At 48.6% G+C, this 24,129-nt stretch overlaps 1 protein-coding gene across 1 annotated transcript in view; it reads left to right on the plus strand.

Moving 5' to 3' along the window:
• Positions 1–1,017: 1,017 nt before the first annotated feature.
• ACAN (aggrecan) overlaps positions 1,018–24,129 on the plus strand; it is a 48,608-nt gene continuing 25,496 nt past the window's right edge. Inside the window, exons 1-4 of the mRNA XM_067004032.1 lie at positions 1,018–1,515; positions 21,855–21,931; positions 22,473–22,844; positions 23,893–24,067. Of these exons, the coding sequence (XP_066860133.1) occupies positions 21,862–21,931; positions 22,473–22,844; positions 23,893–24,067 (617 nt within the window). The 5' untranslated portion in view covers positions 1,018–1,515; positions 21,855–21,861. The remainder of the gene's footprint in view (positions 1,516–21,854; positions 21,932–22,472; positions 22,845–23,892; positions 24,068–24,129) is intronic.

The raw sequence follows: 24,129 nt of genomic DNA on the forward strand, positions 1-24,129 counted from the left end.
TGAGCAGGCACAGGGGGATGAACGGGCAGGTGAAGGGACCAAGGCACAGCCTGAGCCAGGGGACTCCTCGCAAGGCTGAGGAGGTTCAGTCCCCAGACCTGCGCCCACCCTCCTGTGTCGCTGGGGAGGCACGCGGAGTTTCTCAGCCAGAAGAGGTTTTCTCAACTGGGAAAGCCTCAGCTGCTTCCCACCCCTCCCAGCTGCCATTCAGCCCCTTCCCAAGCCGAGGTGCAGGCCTGAAGGAGCAGACCCACTGCATTTTCCTCAGGCACAGCTTCTCCCACTCAAAGTCACCAGCATCCACCACTGAAAAACAAATAAATAAAAGTCAAAACTCATTACAGCCTCTTCAGCACCTTCCCACAGCATCTGAACTGCCAAGGATTCCATTACGGGATCCTCCTTGAGGTTTTGGGATGGTTGCTTCAGCCTTCATCACTCCTCAGTGCTCCCTAGCTCTGCATTTCTTCCCCAGTTCTTCCACACGCGCAGCTTTTGGACAACTCCACCCCACCCATCAGCCTCATTCCTCTGCCTCGATGCCACTTATCGGTTACCGCTGCTCCAGGTGTTTTCCATGTCCTAACAGCGAGCATCCTCTCCCTCTTCCCACACCAACACCACCTCCGCCACCTGCCTCCCCCTCTGCCCCGCAGAGCCCCCCGGAGAGGTCCCCGAACTTTCTTCTCTGCTGCTCTCTTTGGGCTCCCTGGTAAACGTGCCCATTGCTGGTCGGACTGCAGCGATATTGACTGCATTGCAGACACGCGTGCTTTGCTCAGGTTCCTTAATTAGCTTCATGTTATTTTAGTTTGCATAAACCACGTTCTCTTTTTATTACATAAACTATTTCTTCTCTCTCAACCACTTGTGGTGCTCCATGTAGTTTGCTTCCAAACCAGAGGGCTAAATTTAATCCCCCACTCCCCATTCAGCTTTCTCCATTTACAGTATTTTTTTTTTTTGGCAATGCTTTTTTTTTTTTCTTTTTCCCCTTTCTTTTCTTTTCTATTTTTTTCCCCTCTTTCCAAGAGGCTGGGCTTCCTTTTCTGTCCTTAAGCCCTCCTATTTCCCCCTGCCCCCTGGATGCCTGCCTACCTTTACTCTAAAATCCAGAGGAGGATCCAATACACTTAGTTTGCCAGCTCTTCAAGAGGTATCTAAGGAGGCTGACAGGAGTTTGATGGTCTCTCTTGCAGCCAGTGGCAGCTAATGTGGTCTGAACCCTCTCTCTCTTTTTTTGCCATTCACACACAGCACTTACTCTTCAAGCCTGCTGCTGCTGCCACTGCCTGAAAGGACCTGAAATACCACACAGGGAATTTTGATTTCTTCTGGGGAACCGGGAAAAAAAAAAAAAAAAGCCAGGAAAACTCATCTGGAGATTGCAAAGAAGACATACAGCAACAGCAAGAAGTGGCAAGCTCTTTCCATCCTGAACACCAAAAAACACCTAATTTCTCTGCCAGGTGTATGGGACTTAGATTCTCCAAGCACTGCACTGAACTGTTAAAGGTAAGGGGTTGCGCTTTACCTCCCTCTTCTCTCTTTGGGATTTTTTCCTTAACTTCCCCACTTCTTTCCTCGGTGTTCTATAGACGCGGGCTCTAAAAAAGTGGATCGTCTCTTTCCCTGGTGAGCAGAGATGCGAGGGAAGTTGCACGCTGACTGCTCCCAGGGTTTTCCACGGAGCTGCCCTCATGCCAGCGGCGCCGCTGTGAGAGGAGCCTGCCGGGATCCTACGGGGCTGGGCTGCCAGCAGCACTGCCGTGCCGGCCCCACACCAACCCCTGCAGATATGGGGTTGTGGGGGCATGGCCCCATAGCCTGAGACCGGGGCTATGTGCTGAGTTTGTTAGTCCTCTTGGGCGAGGGAGGGAAAGCAAGGCACGTGGCTTGGGACACCGGGCATCCAATGCCACCAGGTGGGAGCACAGAGAAGGGGGCTACCCCTCTTCCTGCTCCCCGGGCAGCCCCACAAGCTGCCGGCGTTCCTGCGCGATGGATTTTGGCTGCTGTCGGTGGCATTTCTCACCCCGCTGCTGAGCGCGGGGCAAGGAGGCTGCGGCTGAGCTCATTTGTCACTGACGTCCCAAACCATCACGGGCTGTCTGCCGGTGACTGCTCCGCTCGCTGCCGCCGCATCGCTATCGAGAGCGCAACGGGTGCTCTGCGGGCGCGAAGGACGTGAAGCCACAGGTCGGGGGGACAAGCCCAGCAGGAGGACGAGAGGAGACGGGATCGGGGAGGTCGGACGGTGGCAAGCCCTCTTGCCACGGCTGCGAGCGAGCCCCTGGCACCGGAGGCGGCTCCTGGATGGTTTCCAGAGCACGGTGCTGGGCACTGCTCAGTGGATGCCCCTCTCCAAGCTGATTCCTGGCTGAAACCCGTTTTTAGCAGTAGCTCAGTAGTAGCTGAGCTCTCCTCTAAGAGCAGGCAGAGCAAAAAGTTTTTGTTCTTCGGAGCCTCTGTCGGAAATTTCTCCTTTTAGGTCACTCCCTGCTTTTTAAGACTTTTCGCTTAAACTTTGTGCTCAGCAGCAGCCTACCCTCTGCACGTAGCGGAAAGCATGCATTTTAACTCTGCCCTTTTGAGATGTTTAGCCAAAAAAATGCAGTTTGAAAAGTTCTCCCAGTTTTCTAAAATAGCTTTGCCAGATGTGGGAAGGGGGAAATATCCCATGATGAAATAGTTGGGTGAGAGGAATTTTTTAGCATTCCCCGCTATTTTGTTTTTTTTGTCTACGAGCTCCAGATACAGGACGCTGGCTGGGCAGAGGGGCCAGGGGTTTGGGGACTGATTTGGTGGGTTTTCAGACCCTGTGGAGGAGAGCTGTTTCTCTGCTTTGGTTATTTGGTGCTATATGTTCCTGTAAAACTTCTGAGACCGTACCCACCCGGTAGGGCAGACAGGAGGTGTTTTCCCTCTCCGAGACGTTTGGAGGTGCTGTCAGAGCGCAGAAGAGGGAGGCATCCCCGCCTGCCCTCGCTGGGCCAGGGATGTTCCCGTGCTGCCTGAGGGCTATGAGCAGCCCCAGCAGCCTTTAGGGAAAAACCCATCTCCTCTGCTTGAGCTCCTGCTTGATGTTTCCCACAACCACGTCCACGGACAGAAGCAGGGTTTGACAGCAGCGAGAGGGCTGGAGGACAGGTGGGCAAAGAGAGCCCGGGGGTCAGGAAGCTGAGGACATTAGCTAAAATGCTGCAGACGTAGCACCGTCAGAGTAAACGGCAGCTCCTCGCTGTAAAATACGACCTAATTGGAGAGAAATGTTAGGGGGTTTGGAGGAGGAGAGGATGGTTGGTATCATTTAAAAGACAGAAGTGAATGAATGAGCGTGTAAACTGCTGTTCCATGCTCTGGCATCAACCAGAGATGTGTATAATGGCCAGAAAACCCGGGGACTCCAAAATCCCCTCCGTTACTGGTCTCTTCTCTCCTCCTCTCCCTGGGGCAGCTCCTCCTCAGCCATAAATTGCCCAGGCCCGGTGACTTCCCTGCCTCCCCACACTGCCCTACACCCAGCAGGGACGCGGGCTGGTGGAGGGCCAGCTGCTGCCCATTCCACACTCAACGGGACCTTTCTTAGCTGCCTGAGACATCTTTTCCACCGCCACCCGCCGCCGTCTCCCCGCTTCCCCCTTTTCCCCGCCGGCAGTGGGACGGCTGCTCCACCGCAAGCCCAGCCTTCCCCAGCCTGCCTCCATCTCCTCCTCCTCCTCCTCCTCCTCCTGCTCCCCCCGGCAGCCTCCACGTGTGAACAAGCCGAGCTGTGTGTGCTGCTCGCAGGCAGCTTCCCAGCAGCAGCAACAAAAGCCGTCTTCATCCCGGGTCTGGACCACATACGGAGCCAGAGCAGGACGGCTGCGGAGCAGCCCGGTGCATTCAGGGCTGTTTAAAGAGGGAAAGAGAGAGAGAGAGAGACGGCAAAGAGAGGGAGCTGTTATAGATATATATTTAAAAAAAAAAAAAAAATACTTGAGCCCAGTGCAACAACGGAAACCTTACAGTTTACTTTTAAAAACTCAGTGCTTCCTTGTGCGCGGGCAGAACAGCCCAGCCTGTGTGCGCGGCGGGGCTGCGGGCACTGCCTGTGTGCACAAGGCAGGGTGTGTGCGCCGCTGCCCCGCTCCGTGCTCAATGGGCTCACAGTGCCGAGCTCAAGAAGCTTTTTGTTGGCCTCATGAATAGGCGGGGGGATTTGTAGTGTTCGCCGGGCAGCCTTTTTTTTTTTTTTTTTTTTTTTTTTGATGCTTCGCACTGAGATTTTTCCCCCCATGTGCTTTACGACGGGCTTTCCCTTTTTAATAAAAATTTCCATTTCTCCCTTGCGTGATGTTCTTCCTTCCCAGTGATTCCTCAGCACAGACTAGAGAGCCGAAGGCTGGGGGAAATGATGAGGAAGACCAGAATCCTTTGACTTGGGTACCCCAACAGCTTCCACACGTGTTAGCTGCTGAAATGCCTTGAGGTGCCAAGCAGCAGCCAAGTGGACCGCCTCGCTCAGCTATCCTTCCCCTGCTTTACAAGCCCCCGCGCAGTCACCGTGGCGAGCTAACGCCCCAGATGGCTTCACCTGGAGCCAGGTTACAGCCCCACAAGCGAGCAGGGGAGATGGTGGCACCTGGGTGACCGGGTGTCCCAGTGGCTCTGCGCTTCCCCGGGGAGGAAGGCCTGCTGTGCTGGGAAAGCAAGGCACTAGGAGGCCTCTGACAAGCACCACCATCTGTGTTTTCACCCTTGTAGTCACTGTTTGTGCCAACCAAGGCATGGCAATTCGTGGCTTTTCTCCAGACACTGGCTCAAGCCGGAGCACAGCTGGCTCATGTGGAGTAGGGGAAGTTTGTGAGAGGCCCAGAACTCAGATGAGGGCCGTACCTCGCTGCTCAGCTCCCCCCGCGAATCGGAGGTGTCCTCGTGGTGCGGAGGCTTGTGCTGGCCAGGAGCGGAGGTTGCTGAGAGGAATTTGGGCAATGGGCTGTCCTGGGGAAGGCAGGTCAGCTCCATTTGTCCTGCACTTGCTGTTACATTTGATGGAGGTTGACCACGCAGATGGCCCTGGTTGCCACCATCTTACCTGGGCGTCTACGTGGGAGCTAGGAATCTTCTGAAGTACCTGGGTCTCACGCAGGGGGTGTAAGGAGCTGAACCCAGCGATGGAAGGTGCAACAGGGGCCACATCAGGCAACACGAGACAAAAGGGAATCTGCAAGGCAGAAGTGAGGTGACCAGGACAGGAAAGTGTTTCCGGCCGGGTAGGGAAAGGACTGCTCACGAGTTAGGCCCGAGAGTAAATCTGTCTATCCAGCCATGCCCAATAAACCCCGCTTACATTAGCGGGAAGATATGGAATGTAAATACTCATGCTTCAAGGCATAAGGCAACCACTAAATGCCTAGTGTTAAAAAGAAACTTCCTCCTCAGCAATTTCTCCCCTGTTTTTCAATGATGAGAACTTTGCTCTGAAGCTGGTGATACAGATCTTGTCCAAGACAGGATGCTGGCCTGGACACACCATTGGTTTCATCTGGGCTGGCAATTTCCAAGTGCTTTTGGCTTCTACAATGCCCTTGGTTCACACTAGGCAGAGGACTTGGACAGGTAATTAACAGTCATGACAATCACTGAAGGACAGAAGGAACTGTCTGTGAAGGCCACAGGAGGGATAGATGTGACTTAATAGTGAGAAAATGAAATAGGAATAATTTGAAAGGAAAATATATATATATATTCTTTAGGGGAAACTAACAAGAAATAACCAAGGAACTGAGTCTTAGATCGTGGACTGAAGGGAAAAAGGTGTGCAAAGGAAACGCGGAGGCCAGCAGCTGATAAACAGGTGAAAATGATGGCGCTGATCCCTTCCAGCTGGAGCTCCCCTCCCTCATTCACACCTCCTCCAGGAGAGCCGTGCCCAGGACTGAACAACCCGTAATGCACAGCAAAACCTGCTGCTCCTGCTGGGATCCTGCACGGGCCAGAGATAAATCCCTGCCGCAGCCCCGGAAATCCCCCGTCAGAGCAGGCTTTGCGCAGGGCAGATTCAGCCCGGCTGGCATAACTCTTCTGGCTTCAGAGGATTACTCGGGATTAGCAGTGCTGTGGCACAGCAGCTAAGTGTAATTAACATTACATCATCTGTACCACGGTTTCAAGGTTGAAATCATCACGTAGTTCACATATTGGAAATTACAGGATGGCTTTTGTATGAATGATTAACTGTCACTGTTACTTACCCCAGAAAAATAGTTTCTGTGGGGTTTGGTGTATAAATAATACCCTGTGTCTTTATGGTGCTCGGCTTCAAAGCAATGCTTCAGTGCTGTACTCTAACGAATACCCTCCCGTTCTGTAATGACTGGTCTGCAAAATGATGTCTTTTCCTCTGCTGTAAATTATACCGTGCAGTTACTGCTGCTATTGCATTCCGTCTGGTTAGTAAATAATACTCTTTACCTACTCTTGTATCTGGGGTTTAAATAATACCCTGTCCTCCCACAGTACTTGGCATCTAAGTGTCACCCTGATCCTGCATGGTGCTTTGGAGAGTAGAGAACATCCTGCTGCTGCCGAAAAAATTGCAGCCTTCCTCTCCATTGTATTTGCCCTCTAAATATTACCCTGCTGTTTTATATAGCACTTATTGTATAAATAATACCCTGCTGCCTCGTAGCAATTGATATGTAAGTGATACCCTCATGCGGCAGGGCACTTGGTCTGCTAATGCTGCCGAGCGTGCCGGCAGGAGGGTGCAGTGCCTGAGACTACAGCTGTGTGCATCGTGTGCCCATTTCTGCTCCAAAATTATTCTCGTATCGAGCACTGATAGGCTGGCACACATTTCTTTACACCTTTCTGAAGTATGTTTGTCATTGTTTGGGGCCATTCTCTCGTTGTAGCCACGTAGGACATGCGTTATAGGCATGAAGATCTCAGAGGCAGGGAAGCAAAGGAGATCTTCATTTCAATTCATCTCCAATACCCTGCTTCCAGCTCTCGCTGGCGTTCCCAAAGTGACTTCACATTACCATTACCACTCCAACCTAGACAGCATTGAGTTCAGTGTGGGCTTCAAAACCTTCCTGATAAGATAAATTCTTGGGTGAGCTGGCATCTGCCAGACACCCCACTGCCATGGCAAGGTGCTTAGCCAGGGGGCAACCAGCTCAGCCGTCTCTACAGCACCTTTTGAAGAAGACAGTGCTCATAGCCCTCAGTCTTCACCTACATCCTCCATTAGAGAAACTATGTTTTCCCACAGAGACCCCATTTCAAAGAGTTAACAATCTTTAGTCCTTCCTTCTGCTAGCCCCACCACAAGTTCTCCTTTAGTCAAGGTAAGGTTTGTGACTGAGGTGGTATCTCCAAGAGCAGCTGAGAATGCTGGAAAGCAAAGATGCTTTGACTAACACAAGCCTTTCTTCCAGCTTTTCAATCCACCTCACTTCTGCTACTTGTGCTCTTGTTTTGGCAATACTTTGCCAAAAGTTTCATTCAATTGCCACCCCCAGCTGACTTAAAACTGCATTCCTCCCGACTTCGAATAAGCACATCCAACCGGTGTAAAAAATAAATAAATAAAAGTACTTTATGTATATTATGCTCAGCCCTTTCTTTTTTAGGTTCTCAGGCCCCCGCTCACCTGTCCACATGTTGTTGCACAGAGAGTTTTGGCAGCTGCAGAGTCACGGTCTAACATCAAAGACAAAAGGCTGGGTTTGCTCATGCTTAAAATGCAAACAGCTTTCTCATGCTGCAGTCTGAGTAATGCTGAAGCTTTTCTCATGCCTCCATTATGTATACTGGGGAAACTGACGACACTGGAATACAGTGGTTGGCACCTTCTCTTCAATTCTGGCATGGTCTATTACCAATTTCTTCTAATCTCCAAGTTGGTTGCTCTCTGTTCCTCAACTGCAAATGCAGCTGACTTTTTGTATAGAACTGTGGTGCCTCATCCTTCAGAGACGTCTCTCTTATCTGTGCTGTTAGTGTAATTAAACAATAATATTTTGAAACTGATTGGGAATGAGAGTCATTAGACACTCAGATATCTGATTGGATTTATTTCCCTTATAAAATTATGTCCTTTTCCAGAAGTTGCTTTAGGGACTCAAGGACACATCTTGCGAAGCAGCAAAGTGCCCCAAGACACAGAAAAGCACTTCTGCAAATTCCATTGAGTGCCTCAGACATCCTTTTGCATCTTCAAATTCTGAGATACCGTGGACAATTGGGCAGGTTATCAGACTTTTACAAAGCAATTTTGACATTCCCATAACTCTCGCAGTAACCATTGGAGAGTACACTGTAAGAATTTAATCTATTGCTGCTGTATCAAAACTTGTAATCAAAATCTTTTAAAGCTCAGCTCAGAAGCCATTTGCTAATTTTCTTAATGACCAGCAGTGCATGTTTTTCTTGCTTTCCAAAATACTCGCTTATACTTTTCATTCTCTTTTGTGACGTCCTTGCAGTAGGAAGGACATCGCATTGAGTCTTTCAGGGAGCAAGCACCCAGCCCGAGGGGAGACAAAGTCCAACAGACTTTTGAACATCCTCAATGCTGCAGCAGCACAGGGAGCTCTGGAGGCCCCAGACATAGGCTGGACAAGCCTGGGCTCTGCAGGGACTGACCTTTGAGGGCCAGAACCTATACCAGCATTTGCCCCTCACCTTCCCAGTATACTTCCATTAGAAGTCATTAACTTGAAGCAGGACTCATTCAACCACATTTGCCGGAATGCTCATCCTAAAAGCTAGAGAACATTTTCATTTTGAGCATTTAACTGTCACCTAGTCTTACTGAGCATCACTCCCATTGCGTGGCTTGTTTAAGCAGCGTGGATTGATGAGTATGAATGTCGTGATGGCTTTTTGGTCACAGCTATGGAATTGCCACATACTGCAGACTGCTCCGTGACAGTGCCCAAATGTTATGTGTGATTAGATCCAGTTCTTCTACCCTGTGAGAGCCAAACAGGATTTTCCTTGCTATGTCGTCTTATGGAATTAATTCTTCTGCTGTCTGAAAGCAGAGTGCTCTGTGCGAACTTGTGGGGATTGGGAATTCCTTTTGAGTGCTCTCCCTGCTGCCTGTTTGGGGCTTTCAAAGAGTTACGTGTCTAGACTAGGTTTTAAAACCATAGCTTGCGCTTAATGTCATGAACCTTGGAGTTATAGGGCCTCATTTCTACTGATTCCAATGGAAAAACTGGATCTGGCCGCCAGATAATTTACCTACCCATCTTACCGGGAGAATTACAAGATAGCGTGTTTAAAACAGATCACTATTATTTGTCTTTGAATTGGTCTTTTACGACAATAGTATAAAACAAATTTTATTTGTTTACAGTTTCTCTGGCTAGTGCTGTGTGCCTGAGTCAAAACACCGGTACAGCATGCTCCAGGGTCTGTGTTAGAGCCCGCATCTCTTCCATCACCGCCTGAGTGTATTTGCTGGTTAGAAGCACTTCACTAGGCAGTTATTTTGCCTACAAGGGGATCTGTGTTGGTGCCTTTCTGTTTCCCCAAAATGTGGGCACTGTTGGTTTCAAACTGTTCCACATACCTCTGGAAAAACAACATTTTCTGTTGCCTTTACAGAATGCTTCACCAAACACTGGGCAGCGTTTTGGCTCTCTCTCCCGACCACATCTCATGCACAGGAATTTATTTGCCTCTCAGAAAACTTTGTATTCCCATTTAATTGCGTTTCTGGTTTCCTCCATACCTCGCTTTCTCTTTTTGAAGGTATGACATATGGACTTTTCTTAGCAAACTGTAGATTTGGGCTTAACAGCATTGGCTCTCCAAATGTCTGTGGCTTGTGTTTAGGTTAAATTTCTTTCCCTTTGCAGTCTGCACCTCACTGTATGATTTTACATTTCATGTAAGAGCCTTGCTTTGTTTCAGTATTTCCATGGTCTCCCCAAATTTACATTTGCTAGGTTTGGTCAGCTGCATACTTTGTAGATTGTGAGAGCTTTGAGGCAGGGGCTGTTGTCTGTCTGGGCTGGGGTAATTCAGTGGAGCCCTGAGATCTGAGCTGTAAGGCAATGATTACTGATGTGCATTCAGTGACCCTCATCTGAAACTAATTTTGGGGAGGTTAATTGTCTCTGCCTTGCTCTCTCTTTCAACGTCATGTCATCACAGTTGCTTCCTCAGTAACACCAAACCAATGCCTGATTATAGATTCAGATGTATGTAGAGAGAGCTCTCTGTATACATAACATACATTCAGGTCAAAGAGTTAGGCTGTTATTAAAGTGCAATGTTTCTATTCTTTCTTCAGGCTAATTTCATCATGTGTTTGAAGGGAACGGACCATTCAGAGTGGGCATTTTTTTGGAAGATACTGAAATCTCCCTTGGAAAAAAAGCAGAAACCTGTGATTTGTTTCTGGATTAAACGATAGGTCTCACATGATTAAAAATTAATCCTTTTATATTTGCTGCTAATTTCAGAAAGTGGTTGGGGTTTTTGTTTGTTTGTTTTCTTTTGTTTTTTTTTAAGGAGCTTTCTAGGGGAAGTTTTGGACTGACTGAAAATGGAAATCTCAGCCAGGGAACTGAAACCCTTCTGCCAGTTATTGCCTCCCCCATGCTGAGGGGTCTCCTTATTGTTCCTGCTGGCTGGATGAATACATCACCCAGAGACTCACGTGCACTTCCACAGAGGGCCAGGACAATTTTTTAGGCATCTTTTCCATCACCTTTCTCCTTCCCTTCCAACTCCTTACCAGTCTCATAAAGTAGAACCTAAAACTTTTGTGGTCTCTGATGGATGGTCTTCTCTGTAGCAAACCCCAGGCAAGCCCGTTTGGCTGTGAACTATTTTGCTGTTATCTTCTTTCTTCTTTTGTTTCCTGCTTTACAATTTGGCTTGGTTCAAAAACATCACTGTTGTAGAAAGAAAAAAGAAAAAAAAAAAAGAGGAAGATTTATTTTCTGCCTGGAGCCCCAGTTGATTTCTGCCCGAAAAGAATAGAGCAGGCTGAACCAAAGGCAGGAGTTATTGTTCGGATAAAATGGCTTGACAAGTGAATAGGGGCAGTGGAGCAGTGTCCATGCCCAACAGGGCTGCTCCCAGCAAGGGGAGCTGAGCATCCCTCGGTGTTCCCAACGCAGCGAAATCCCCTTGGAACGATGGGGCAGGGCAGATAACTCCATCCCCCCTGAGGAACAGAGCAATAAACAGGGACCTTATTGACTGAGCCAGGCAAATTGAGTTAAACACGCGCTGTGTGTCTTGGCTGCGAGGGAAGAGGGCACCGCATGCCAGAACAGCCTCCTGGTATGCGAGAGGTGCGAGCACACAGAGAAGGAAGGGATTGTACAGGGATGGTGGAGGGCAACCATGTGCCATGAGATGGAGTCAACAGAATATCGGGTGAATAAAGGGAAAAGAAAAAAAAGAAAGAAAAAAAAGAAGAGACAGGCCAGGGAGATTTTAACAGATTTTCAGCATACTTACAGGAAAATCAGTACACTGCCTGGGAGGGGTGGTCTGTACGACTCTGCAGGTATTTTGGTTTGGTGATGCGGCTCTTGTATGAATGGTCTCTTAGATGGCTGCTGTGCCACAGGAAGAGCCCTGACATAAAAGCTGACACGTCCAGCACAGGGAGAAGTGTGGGTTAGGAGCCAAGGGTTACCAGAAGCACCAAATTCTTCTTGACCTCAGCCCATCTTTACAGTCTGAATGTAAAGTCTGTGGTCTCAGTTGGTATGACGTGTGAACTGGAAGGCAAGCCTAGCCCAGTGCCTCCAGAACCAAGGCTCATCAAATCAGCCTTAGAGGCAAGAAACTTTGAGGAAAACCTGCTCTGAAATTTTGGCAAAGCCCTTCTCCAGACAAAGAGGTGTGAGAGATCCTTCGGCAGCAGCAGTAAAACCCACGCTTGCATTGCAGTTGGGGGTTCACATTGCTGTTGGAAGAAGTATCTGAAGTCTTCGGTGTAAGCTGGTGACTAGAGGCTTGTGAATAAAGGCAAAAAGGCTCCTCCACTCCTGTGCAAGGAATACATGTGAACAGTTTGTATGCATGTGGCTCTCTGAGGAGCTGCAAAGAGTTGAAGCATCTGGAAACAGAAGAAAATAATAATCCTTTGCTTCTCTGCTGGAAATGTCACTGGTCTGCTCAGTAGAAAGAGATTGTCCTGTGTTGAAAAATGAGTTACGGAGAAAAAAAATGCCAAGAGATCATTAGATTGCAAATCTTGCAGATTATTTATGGCAAGTAGTAATGCTTGGACTGCAGGCTCTGCCTCCTGAGCAGCACATGGCAGGATATCTCTGCCCTTCCCGGCCAGTAACCAGAAAGGCCCTGGCCCTCTCCCATGCCATTTGCCCTTTTGTCTTCTAGGTCACCCCAAAGGGAGGATCGAGTCGAGATTCCACCTTCCCAGCAAAACTAAACTGTGCATGTCTTGAATTTATGAGACAGGAAATCTATTTGGGAGGAAAGTTGTAGCTGAAACAGCCTCGTTTAAGTAAATCTAAGCACAGTGTTTACACAATGTCTGGAATTAATGCAGAGAAAACTTTCAGGTGCCAGCTTTGGAAAGAGAAAATGGGGAGCAAAAAGAGGCAGATACTGAGCTTGTAATGAAGCTAGAAACTCTTCCTCCAGCGTGGATGGGAGGTTGTTTTCCCACTGTTAAACATGAACTACTCAGTAGTGCAAAGGCCAGATAGGATGTGTTTGCTCACCTATCCCTGTTGTGTCCATGCGGTGACAGTGGGAGGATGGTTAGTGTTGCCAGCTGTGTGTATTCGCCCAAACATGCAGTTATTACAGAGGCCCTACAGCCATGCACGAGCTCATGCGGCTCTTCCCTCAAATCTCCTACGTTTCTTGACTTTCCAAGCTAGTTTGATGTTTTCTCTCTACCTGGAGCAAGAGGAAAATGTTTGTCCATTGTGAAGCTGGCAGCTGGTATGTCTCTTCCAGTCCTGCCCAGTGCCTCGTTAGGTGAATTTCCACGTCACATTTCTTAGGAGCACATATGTTCAAACCAAGGCAATTTTGGACAGCAGAGTATTGACAGATACCAGGTTTGGGCAATAGCTAGCAAAGTGAGTGAAGAGCTTCACGCTTACATCTCTGTGCCTACGGATTCTGTACTGACACAAGGTCTCACGGGCATTGTGGAAAACTTTTTGTCCTAAGTGCAGCATCAGCCATGAAGGGAAGCAAGGCTTATGTCCATGAAGCTTCTGCCAGCACAGAAGCGTTACTGAGGTTTGCTTCTCTGCAATCACATTTGTATCTTGTCCAGTAGCCTCAGGAGCACATTTTCTCATTCTTAAAGCTGCTTCTCTGCACAAATGAGGTTTCAACCCATTCACAAGAGAAGTGAAGAGGCAAATTCTGCACAAGTGGATGTCCCCAGCACAGCCTGAGCACCATTCACACTCTCCAACAGAGTAATGGCTCATCCCCCAGCAGGGCAAATATCTGCTGTCCGTCAGCTGAGCCTTACCTGTCCTTCATCTCTCTCGGCATCTGCAGAGAACCTACCTGCCTGTTTAGCTTTTGCCTGTTTGGAGGAGGTGGGTATGTGGTGGTTTAGAGAGGGTAAATGGTATGAGCCTTACCAAGTTAATGGACAGAGGTTTTTCCACGTCCCTTTCTCCTGCTGTGTACCAGGCATAGGTAGCTCAGGTCCTAGGAGCACAGCAGCAACAGCTTTGGGATTTCTCAGTGGGATTTATGGTGAGACAATGCATTTGGGCAGACAATGGTGTCACTTGGAGAGCCACATGGCCAAAGCAGCCACCTTCGCGCTTGACATCCTGAGGGAATGTGATGTCTCAGGTGCCTTCCTCTGTGTTTCGGTGGTTTTCCTCTGTGTCTAGAAGTGATTTGCTCAAGGCTGATGACAGCTCCAGAAAACACATGTGTACTGTTACTTTCTTTCTCTGGGTTAGCATTTTTTACCTGCCTCTTCCACCAAAGAAGGGTGATGGGTGACTGTCATTCCCAGAGACACCATATCCAGGAGAAAGGAGTTTGCCAAGTCCCATTTCTTTATTTCTGGCTTAAATTCTTCCTTGCAAGCCAAGGGATACATCCCAATTACCACTGCTGTGCATAAAACAGGGTGTAAGGAGGCTTTATGAAGTGCCTAACCACCCACCCATCTCTAAAAGCTAGATGTTAGTGCTCCAGGCTCCCTTACCACCCATCAGACAAGTGGCTGAGCAGCTCTTTAAAGGTTCTCAGCCGAGACATCTATTTCATAAGGAGATGAATTGCTCTTTAGAAGTTTTTTTCTCCCCTTGGACCAGAGAGGATTCTGAGTAGAAGTTTCAGCAAGTCTCAAAGGCTCATTGTTGCCTTGAATTTAGAGGCTCTGGGGGCTGTTGAATGTGGCTCTTGCTTTCCACGTCGGGCAGACACTCAGAGCCACGGCAGCTCAGGCGTAGTGCTGATCCTGTAGCTTGCATGAGAGACTCCAGCTGTCATCTGCTCACCAGAGTGGGCATCTTGCAGCTTCTCTGTCCTTGAAGGGCAGGAAAATTGTCTGTGTGTGTTGCAAGTGACAGGCAGTTTTGGTTTTCCTGCATGAGAACTAGTTTGGGGGTGGCTGGTGGCAAGGTCTGCCTGCTTAGCTTGCTCTCAGGAAAAAAAAATAGATGGAGAAATGCTGCTGGAGTTAATGGAGATGTAATGTAAAACCAGTATAAATCAGGGGAGAATGAGAGGCATTCTGTGGTAGTTACCAGAAAAGAGATAAATGCTTATAAAGCTTTTTGTGTTCAGCCGGCCATTAGTTCCAGACCGTGTGTCTGAGCCTGGGTAGCTAACCAAGCCTAGCATCCGACTGTTTCGGTTTGACCAAGATTTCCTTTGGCATCCTGCTTACTGAAGTCTTGTCCACACATCCTTGGGTATTTTGGCTCTTCCTGTAGTGTAAGTGCAATATAATTAAGTAAACAGTCAAATTATAACAGACTGCAGCTCTTTTATTAAAGGAAAGGCCATAAAGACATGGAAAATGGAAAAACACAGAACCAAAATTACAGGTCGGGGCGACTTTGGCTCTTTGTAGAGGAGGAGAGAGAGGAGCTCTGGACCAGACGATACTGCCGAGGGGCACGCTGATACCAGCCCCAGGGGTGTGAGCGGAGCTGCATCTGGCCACGTTCGTGCCTGCAGTAGCAAGGGGTGCTTCAGGACAGGAGCCAGCTGAGGCTCCAGCAGAAACCTGACATTTTTCCTAGTCTTCAGCCACTGTTCTCTGTTTTCTGTCTTGGGCGCTGAGCACACCTCGGCGCTGCCAATTTGCCATCTCCTGTAGCAATCCAGGCAGCCAGTCGTGCAGGGCTGTCAGCAGGGAGGACGACATCCCTCGATGACACAGCATCAGAGCAGTAACTGCTGTGTGTCCTTCTGACTGGGGAAAAAAAGGGCTTTATTGTTCCAGGGACGGTTTCAGAGGCAGAGCAGGCGGGAGCAGCATCCAAGCTGCTCTGTACATAAAGACCTTACTCTCAGAATGGTTTGGAAGCCAGACAGAATGGAATATTTCTCCTATTTTCTTTACAGCTGAAAAAACATGAAAAATCACAGGAGTGCATTTATTACCGTATTTCAGTTCCAAAGTTTGCCTTATTTAAAGAAAGAAAAAGAAGAAATAAAATGAGTTTTGCCCACCCTCCTCACTTTTTTTTTTTTTCCCCTTCCTTCCCTCCCATTTCCTGGACCAGGCTGAGGTTTTTAACAGAAACGCTCTCAGTCCTGCACAGAGGCTGGGAACATGCAGGGGGACAATAAGGTGTTTGTTCACAGAGATCATAGAGGAACGGTCTGTAGTTTTACACGGGAGAGGAGAAACCACTCTCGAAGGACATGGAGCACGCTGCTTGACCAGGCGTGAGGACCCTCCTGATGTCTCTGCTGGGTGGTGGTGTCTCCTCAAACCTCATCGTACCCTTGGTCCCCAGCGTTGGTACCTGAAACAGTGCTGGATGGAGGTGTCCTAGGGATACTAAGGTCCATTCCCTGATGGAGAATAAACAGGGGATGGAAAACTAGTTGAAGAGAGAGAGAGTCCAAGGCTAAATGACTACTGCTGGTTTTGACTCATGCTCAGGAGCCTCTTTATATCCACAGTTTGAAAGGAAATGTTGTCTTTGGAAACACCTTTATGCCCAGGCATATCTTCTAGTTAATGAGTGGCATTTTATTAGCTGCCAGAAACAATATGTAAGTTTATTAAAGGTCTTCCAAAAATGAGAAACAAGGAAGCTTAAAATGACCTGTCCACCCCCATCCAAAAAAAAGAAAAAGGACAACAGCAGGATTACGGGTGATGAAAATAAATTTAATTGCAACAAGGGTGATTAACGTGGTATGGAACAAGCAAAGGCCACAGGAGAAACTGCAGATGGGACTCAATTAAAATAAACTAGAACAGAAAATGCTTTCCAGCAAGCAAACAAGTTAGACTGTGCTGCAAGTGGGCCATCTGGCTATTTTCCACCGTACAGTCTTACTGTGTAGGCACTTTGTTGGGCCTTGACTGCAGTGACTTTTCTTTTTCTTGCTCTTTCCAGATTCTTCAGGCCTTTGAAAACCTGGGGACAGGGTTGGAAGAGTAAGGGATTAAACCTGTCTGCACATATGTACACACTTTGCTCCACACACACTTAGATTCTCAAATAAACATATTTATATGCAGCCAATTTAGGACAGCCTGCACACAACCTGATACAGAAGCACGGCCTTAGGCATAAAATAAAGTGGCAATAAACTCCAGTGAAAGGGACAGTTGTTCTCCGGGGCGGAGAGCTCCTGAGCCTACCAGCATTTCCCGGCTCTGTCTTTTCTGGAAAGGCGAGAGCTTTTCCTGAGCTCTTCCTGGCCCAGGCTTAATCGTAGAGGGCCTTGCTCCTGCCTCGGTCACTGGTCAGAGAAGGTAGGATCGCCAAGATTTCTGTGGCAGTTTGGTTGGATTCTTCTTCCTCCACGCTGCTTGGTACCTTGTGCAGGGATGGTTGTTCTGCTGCAGGGGGGTGCTGTGCAACGTGTGCCACCTCCCGCCACAACAGCTCCCTGCCCCAGCTGTTCTCCCAGCACGAGCAAACGGAGCTTTGCAAGAAAGTCACTTGCAGGGCTGGGAGGTGTTTCGGTAGCATGGGCCTTGCAGAAAGCGTAGTGTGATCGCAGCTCCTTGTGGTGGGTGTGTGCTGTGAGAGTCAGTCCCTCCCAGTGCTCCCTGCTAGCGCTTGGACAGCCCTGAGTTAGGACTCACCCTAGGAAGAGCTCCACCACCGTGTCTGCAGAACTTCTTTTCGAGGTTTTTTACTAGGAGATATATATTTTCTAATAGGAGATAAGAACCTTGCCACTCAATTGGAGGCTGACAACAGCGACCTGGTAGCTTCTATGGGTTTAGTAGCCCACCTTCTGCTATCAGACAGGTTACCTTGTTCATTAAAAAACAAACAAAAACAAACAAACAAACAAACAAACAAAAAAAACGGATGAATGAAATTATCACCAGAAACCTGTGTTATTTATGATACAAATGGTAGAGGCATTGCCTGTGTCCCCAACACTTGGCTCAGACCACCTCTCTCCTTAGCTGTTCAGCCACCATGGTGCCATCGATACAATCCTGAGCCGGCGATGCTCCGGCCTTTGCTCTGCCTTTACTCAGCCGTGCAGCTCAGGCTCTTCCTTAGGCACGCACGATCCAGTCCCTGAGCACACACTGCTCCGCGTTGGTTCTCCCATGTGCTGAACTGTGCCTTCGTGCTCCCTGAGCATGGCTCATCTGATCCAAATCCAGACCTCTGTGGAGAGGACATCTACACCTGAGCTGATCACCCCCTCTGCTCCGACAGGCGGCGGCCATCAGTTCTGCAGTACATGTTGTGTGGTCTGCTTTAGATGGTGCTTTAAAACTAGAAGAGTGACCCAAATCCCCCGGCCAGGCAGAGCAGGTCTCCATCATATGTGCGATTGGTGTTACCTCAGCAGATCGCTGTTTTTCTTTATTTAAATCCAGAGCTGCTCCTTAAAGCAGCTGTTTGCCGGTTATCACGCCCTTGGCCGTCATCGCGGCGTGGCAGCATTACAGCACGGAGCCTCGCTGTAACAACGGGACGTGGGTCACAGGCTTTCCCAGCACTGCGAATCCTGCGTGCAGGCTCAGGGTTGGATCTCTCTGGCGTGCTTACGGGGAGTGAAAAATGGAGATCAGCACTGCAAACAGCACCCGGAGGAGTAGGTTGGGTTTCTTCCTGCGGGGAGTCAATGCTTTGGCAGAGCACACCCAAAACATTATTATTGTGATTTGTTTAACCACTGCTCACAAGGCAAAGGCATTGCCTCTGGGCTTCTGAGGATTTTTTTCCCTACAGCTAAGCTAATCTGTGGAGATATTGCAGGTCCCAGCACTTATCGTATGAGGCTACTTTTTCCATGTGGAAGATCAGCATAAGGCTTGAATGAGACCAGGAGTGCACAAGCTTGTCTTAGCTTTTGGGACACAGTGAATTTCCTCCATTTAGGGCATTTTGTTCTGTGATGTCCCACTGATGTATAGGTGAACCTGCTCTCTTCCTACCTACTGCCAATGTACACAGAAACAGAAACAACCACTGTGTGGGACTCAAAACAATAGTAGCATGCTGTAGACAGGGACCCTGAAAGAGTTTTCAGCTCCCATTATATTTCAGTAGCTCTCTTTTCTCATGTCCGCTGGCATGGCAGGTTTGGGATGGTGAAAGCAGAAATTACCTGAGCACACCCCACAACCCCAGTTCATCCCAGTCATTCCAGTTCATCTCTCATTTGAGGTCAGGCTGCTCCGTAGTGGAAGCAGTGACCAGGAGGGCTCTCGATGCCTAGTCCCCCCACCTGTTTGTGCTTGTAGGAAGCATTCTTCTAACTAAACAAGAATATGCTTCAATGACTGGACTTTCTTTCCTCCCAAAGCATAAAGGTATGCCAAAATGCTGAAGCTGTATCTGCTTCAAGTTCTTTGCAGTGCCTTGTGTCAGCAGTGACTGGTCTATAACCAGAGGGGGCTCCCCAAAATACAGATTAAGCCCTCATCCATCTCCTTCACCAGCAGCTTACCCCTAAATCTCTTTCTCCCTCCTGATGCCTATCCTACGCAGACTTCAGGGATGGTTGGCTTAGATTGAGGAGGGAAGGGAGTTAACTTCACAGGATGTCTTTTTGCCTTCGATCCTACAAAGCAGTTAAAAAATTTGCATGATATTCATGGCTCTTTGTATTGCCTAGAGCCAGGCAAGATTAATAATACAAGAGCAGAGATCGAAACATTGATATATTTGTATTCATGAATTTTAATGTCAGAAGAAACCATCTGGGGCTGATCTCCTCTGTATCTAGACCCTTCAAACTTCTCCCAGCTAACTCTGTACAGAACCCAGTAACTCGCATTTGCCTAAGCCATTTCTTCCGAAGAAGTTTTCAAGTTTGGATTTGAAGCTACCAAAGGATAGAAACTCCATTGTTTCCCTCGGTGCCAGTTTCACTGATCCATCACCTCCTGTTTAAAATGTGGGCTTTGTTTCCCGTTTGAGTTTGCTTGGCATATGGCTCCCAGCTATTAGTTCTCGTTATGCCTTTCTGTTAGATTAAAGAGCCCTTCAGTACCCGCAGCTTCTGCTTGAAAAGATATTTGTGCACTATGGTCAACTTCTCAGTCTTCGCCGTTGTCATTAAAATAACTCGATTCAGGCTTCCTGGTCTCCCCACATCAGGCATTTCCTCCAGCCCTCAGATCCTCACCCGTGGATATATTCTGTACTGCTCCCTAGGACACAGCATCCCATTTTCAGTCATGTTCTGCGTCCCTTGCTCATCGGTGGATAATTTTTATATTTGTTTCCATTAAAATATTGCAGGCAGATTTATCAGGCAACCTTAGAATCATTCCAACCAACAAAATCAAGTTTGGAAGCACCTGTTTTCTCTGCAAGTGCTTCAACTAAAAATAATATTGTGCCTTTTCTTCAGTGCTTAATGAATTGAAGTCTGTATCAGATTTTCCATTATTTTGCCTGGAGCTGATGTCAGTCAAACCAGGGTGTATTTAGGAGGTTCTTCTTTGTATATCTTTGCTAAATCTTGGCACACTGTTCTGGTGTTCGGGACCTGCCCCAGTGCTCCAGCACAGATTAAAGCTGAACAGCAGTGGGCCAGCAATTTACACAGCCAGCTCTTTAAGGACTCTTGGGCACGCTGATTTCAGCCTGTTTATCCAGAGCAGATGGTGTTTCCAATTCTCCTTGCCTGCTGAGGAGCAGAAGGCACTTCTCCATCCCCCAACCCATCCTATGGGCACACGCCCCTGCCTTTGCCTAAATACTGAGTGCCAAACCCCTTGGCCTCTCCTGCACCACCGCTCCATGACAGTTGTCTTCATTCCCCTCTGCTGATGGCCAGTACCATGGCTGGTGTTTCTTTGGTTCCCATTAAGCTGCTTACACAGGTATATACCATTCCTAACTGAAGAGATGCCCACACATACACACGACTCCATGGCTTCTCCTTGAGCTTGGCCCTTACCTTGTCTTTTATTCCCAGGCCCAGCAGAAATTGAGATATGTCTGGTTTGACGTTACCCAGCCCTACAGCTGCAAACTCAAGCCTCCTGCTTCTCCACCAACATGTTCCAGCCCTGCTCTGTCCTGTTTTCCACCAGTGTAACCGTCTCTTTTAACCAAAGGTTTCAAAAAGATGACATTTTGCAATGTACCACATTGAAATGGATGAGTGCATGGAGGTCATTTTTTTTCAGAAGCAAGGATATTTCAGAAGCAAGCGAGGATATTTCGTGGCCCTTTCTGCCAGGCTGATAGGCATACGCTCAGGATGTTCCCTGTCAGCTGCAGCCAGCTGGGATCTTTCTGGGCCACAAGAGCGAGGCAGCTGATATTTGGACAGGTGACCAGGAGGAAACTCCAGTAATTCAGCAGGTGGGATCCTTCCTTCTGAGTCAGTGCTGAAACGCCAAACAGCGCTGGGTCGCCGGAGGATGCGTTTTTATTGGAAATATTGAAACCGACCGGAGCACTCGTGGCTATTGAAAAATCTGATGATATTATACCTCAAAATGGTTATGAATGATAATCCATTTAGGATTAATTTAGTTGGTCAAGCCTTTATTGCTTCTGCCATTCAGCGTCAGGAGGGTGCTCATTTCTTTTCCTAAAGCTTTCTGAAGTAACAGGTTGCTCTGACTGGTTAATGGATCCCAACACGCAATTTACTGGGTGGGTTAAGATGCCCAGAACTGTATCCTGGGGATTTCCTGCATCAGTTCAGGATCCATTTGCAGTTACACCTATGTATGCTGTTGGTGAAATGAATTGGACCAAAGCACTGTAACCTTTGGCTTTTTCACCATACGGAAGCAGATTTCCCTTCAGAGCATTTTAAGGTGTACAAAATGCATCCAGGCATCTGGCCCGAGAGCCGGTGCTGGCTTGGATGGAGGATGCTGGTGAGGGGCAGCTCCTTCTGTGAGGTGAAACATTAGTGTGTGTGACGGTCCCTGTGGCGTAAATACAAAATAGCTGGTAGAATTTGTTGGAAAATTGTCTTTCTGCTCCACAGGGAAGACTGAATCACAAGAGAAAGAACAAGAGAAAAATATAATAAGTGATCTACAATGACAATTAGGTCTGTTGTACATAAGAGAGCATCTGATTTACTTGCCCAAGGGCTCCTTTCCTGTGTTCCCCCTGCCAGCCTCATGCAGGAGGCAGCCAAGAGCATTGCCCTGCCCTGCTGCAGCATGCTGCTCTGCATGGACATGTGGCTGTCATAAATCCTTTCTCCTGTGTTGTTTCTTGCAGGTAAACTATGACCACTTTACTACTAGTGTTTGTGTGTTTGCGAGCCATCACCGCGGCCAGCACTGTGGTGCTCTCAGGTACGTGCTACAGGGTGCAGGTAGTCAGCACCAAGCAAGGTGCTGCATGCAGGTCCCACCCCCGAGCGTGGGCATCTCTGGGTGTGCCCAAAATTTGCTCTGTGTACACACAGGGCTCTTTGACAGGTGGCTGCGATCACAGTCTGTCAATGTCCTCGTGCTTGGGGAGCTGGGGAGGTAGCTCAGCCAAAGGTGGATTTAGGGGGAAACCAAGGGAATTTCATCATTCCCCCTTTTTTCAGCCCTACCAGGTGTGATCTCGTGTTGCGGGCAGTAGGCACACTGCACTAGAGCCCTTCATTCCCTTCATTCCCACGTCCAGCACTGGTCCTAACTCCCAAGAGCAACCATGGAGCAAGGGTCATTGTTGTAACTTACATTTCTGCAAAGTATTTTCCTGTAGACTAGGCCAGAAAGGGTTCGTCTGAACATGTGGGTAGGAGTTTTCATAGCAGACAGGCATTGGGATGTACAGAAGCACTGGATATTTTGGATGAAGTGTATTATCTCTGTAACCATTGCTTTGTTTGGGAACTGGCAGACAGTAGTGATGGCCTGGAAGTGAAGATACCTGAGCAGTCTCCCCTGCGCGTTGCCCTGGGAAGCTCCCTGAACATCCCCTGCTACTTCAACATCCCGGAGGAAGAGGACACCAGTGCTCTCCTGACCCCGCGGATCAAGTGGAGCAAGCTCTCAAATGGAACAGAAGTTGTCTTGCTCGTGGCCACCGGTGGGAAAATCCGCCTCAACACGGAGTACAGGGAGGTGGTCTCCTTGCCCAATTACCCCGCCATCCCCACCGACGCCACCTTGGAAATCAAGGCGCTGAGATCCAACCACACTGGGATTTACCGCTGTGAAGTGATGTACGGGATTGAGGACAGGCAAGACACAATAGAGGTCCTAGTAAAAGGTGAGACCCTGCCTTTGCTGTCTCCTCCCAGGATTGTGCTGGGCAGAAGGGAAGAAGAAATATATGGGCAGGGAAGGTGCTGCTCTCCCCATAAGCATCGGCCCTTTTGGTCAGGCCTCAAACAGGGTCACGGGCAAGTGAGCAGAAGCCATGGGCCAAGCTTTTATTTCAGCAGGTTAGCACCAGACTAAACAGAACAGAAATGACTCATGGCTGAACACATGGCAATAAAATGACTCTTCTGGCAGAAGGTGAGTTACAGAGGCAGCAAGATGACGCCCTTGTCAGGAGGTGGTGCTGGGTATGCTGAGCTATTGCTCAGAGGGGTGGAGCAGGAACAGGGCTAGTACAAAACCTTTTAATTCATCCAGACATTTTAGGAGATGGGATGCCCTCAGCTGGAGAATTGGTCTGTCCTGGAAAACCTTTCCCCACAGTCTTAAAAAGCCCACCCTATTAATAGGTGGATAAAATAAGAAAAGCTGAGTTTCCTATGATCCTTATCTTTATCACGGGTTTTGCTTTCAGTGCAAGTCAGGGAGACAGCTTCCACCACAGCAGGAGAAACCAGGAGCTTTCTGCTGGTCACAGGCACTGGAGTTTCCCTCTCACAGCGCAGGCTGGGAGCCCCCTCTTTGCGTCCCGGTGAATTTTCCACCTGACTGGTGCCAGACCAGAGTGTGCAGAGAGCCTTCCCTTGTAAAGCCCCCTGTTTATCAAAAACAAAACTTACATTTTCAGATGATCCAGAGATTTTAAGTGGTATGACTTGTATAAAATAACGTTATCATTCCCTGGGTGTTTGCACGGTGGCACCCTTGGTCCTGCGCAGGACCAGGACCGAGGGGTTGCACCCTTCAAATGCACACATCAGCACAGCCCCTGCTGTGCCCACCGAGTCACCCTGGGCTCGAGATGCTAAAACACAGAAAATCAGCACAAACATCCATTGTCTCTCATCCCTTTCTCCGCATCCCTAACTCCTTTGGAAGGAAGCGGCTGGTTCCCCCTCAGCAGGCGTGCCGCTGATGCCCGTTGTGTTTTCCAGGCGTCGTGTTCCACTACAGAGCAATCTCCACGAGGTACACCTTGAACTTCGAGAAGGCCAAGCAGGCCTGTATCCAGAACAGCGCCGTCATTGCTACCCCCGAGCAGCTGCAGGCTGCCTACGAGGACGGGTACGAGCAGTGCGATGCCGGCTGGCTGGCTGACCAGACTGTCAGGTAAGGGCAGGGCTGTGAGGGAAGGGGTCCTGCGATAAACTGCCGGACGAGGGTGGTTGGGA

Source organism: Anser cygnoides, chromosome 11, assembly GCF_040182565.1.
Source record: "Anser cygnoides isolate HZ-2024a breed goose chromosome 11, Taihu_goose_T2T_genome, whole genome shotgun sequence".
In the NCBI taxonomy this organism is placed as follows: domain Eukaryota; kingdom Metazoa; phylum Chordata; class Aves; order Anseriformes; family Anatidae; genus Anser; species Anser cygnoides.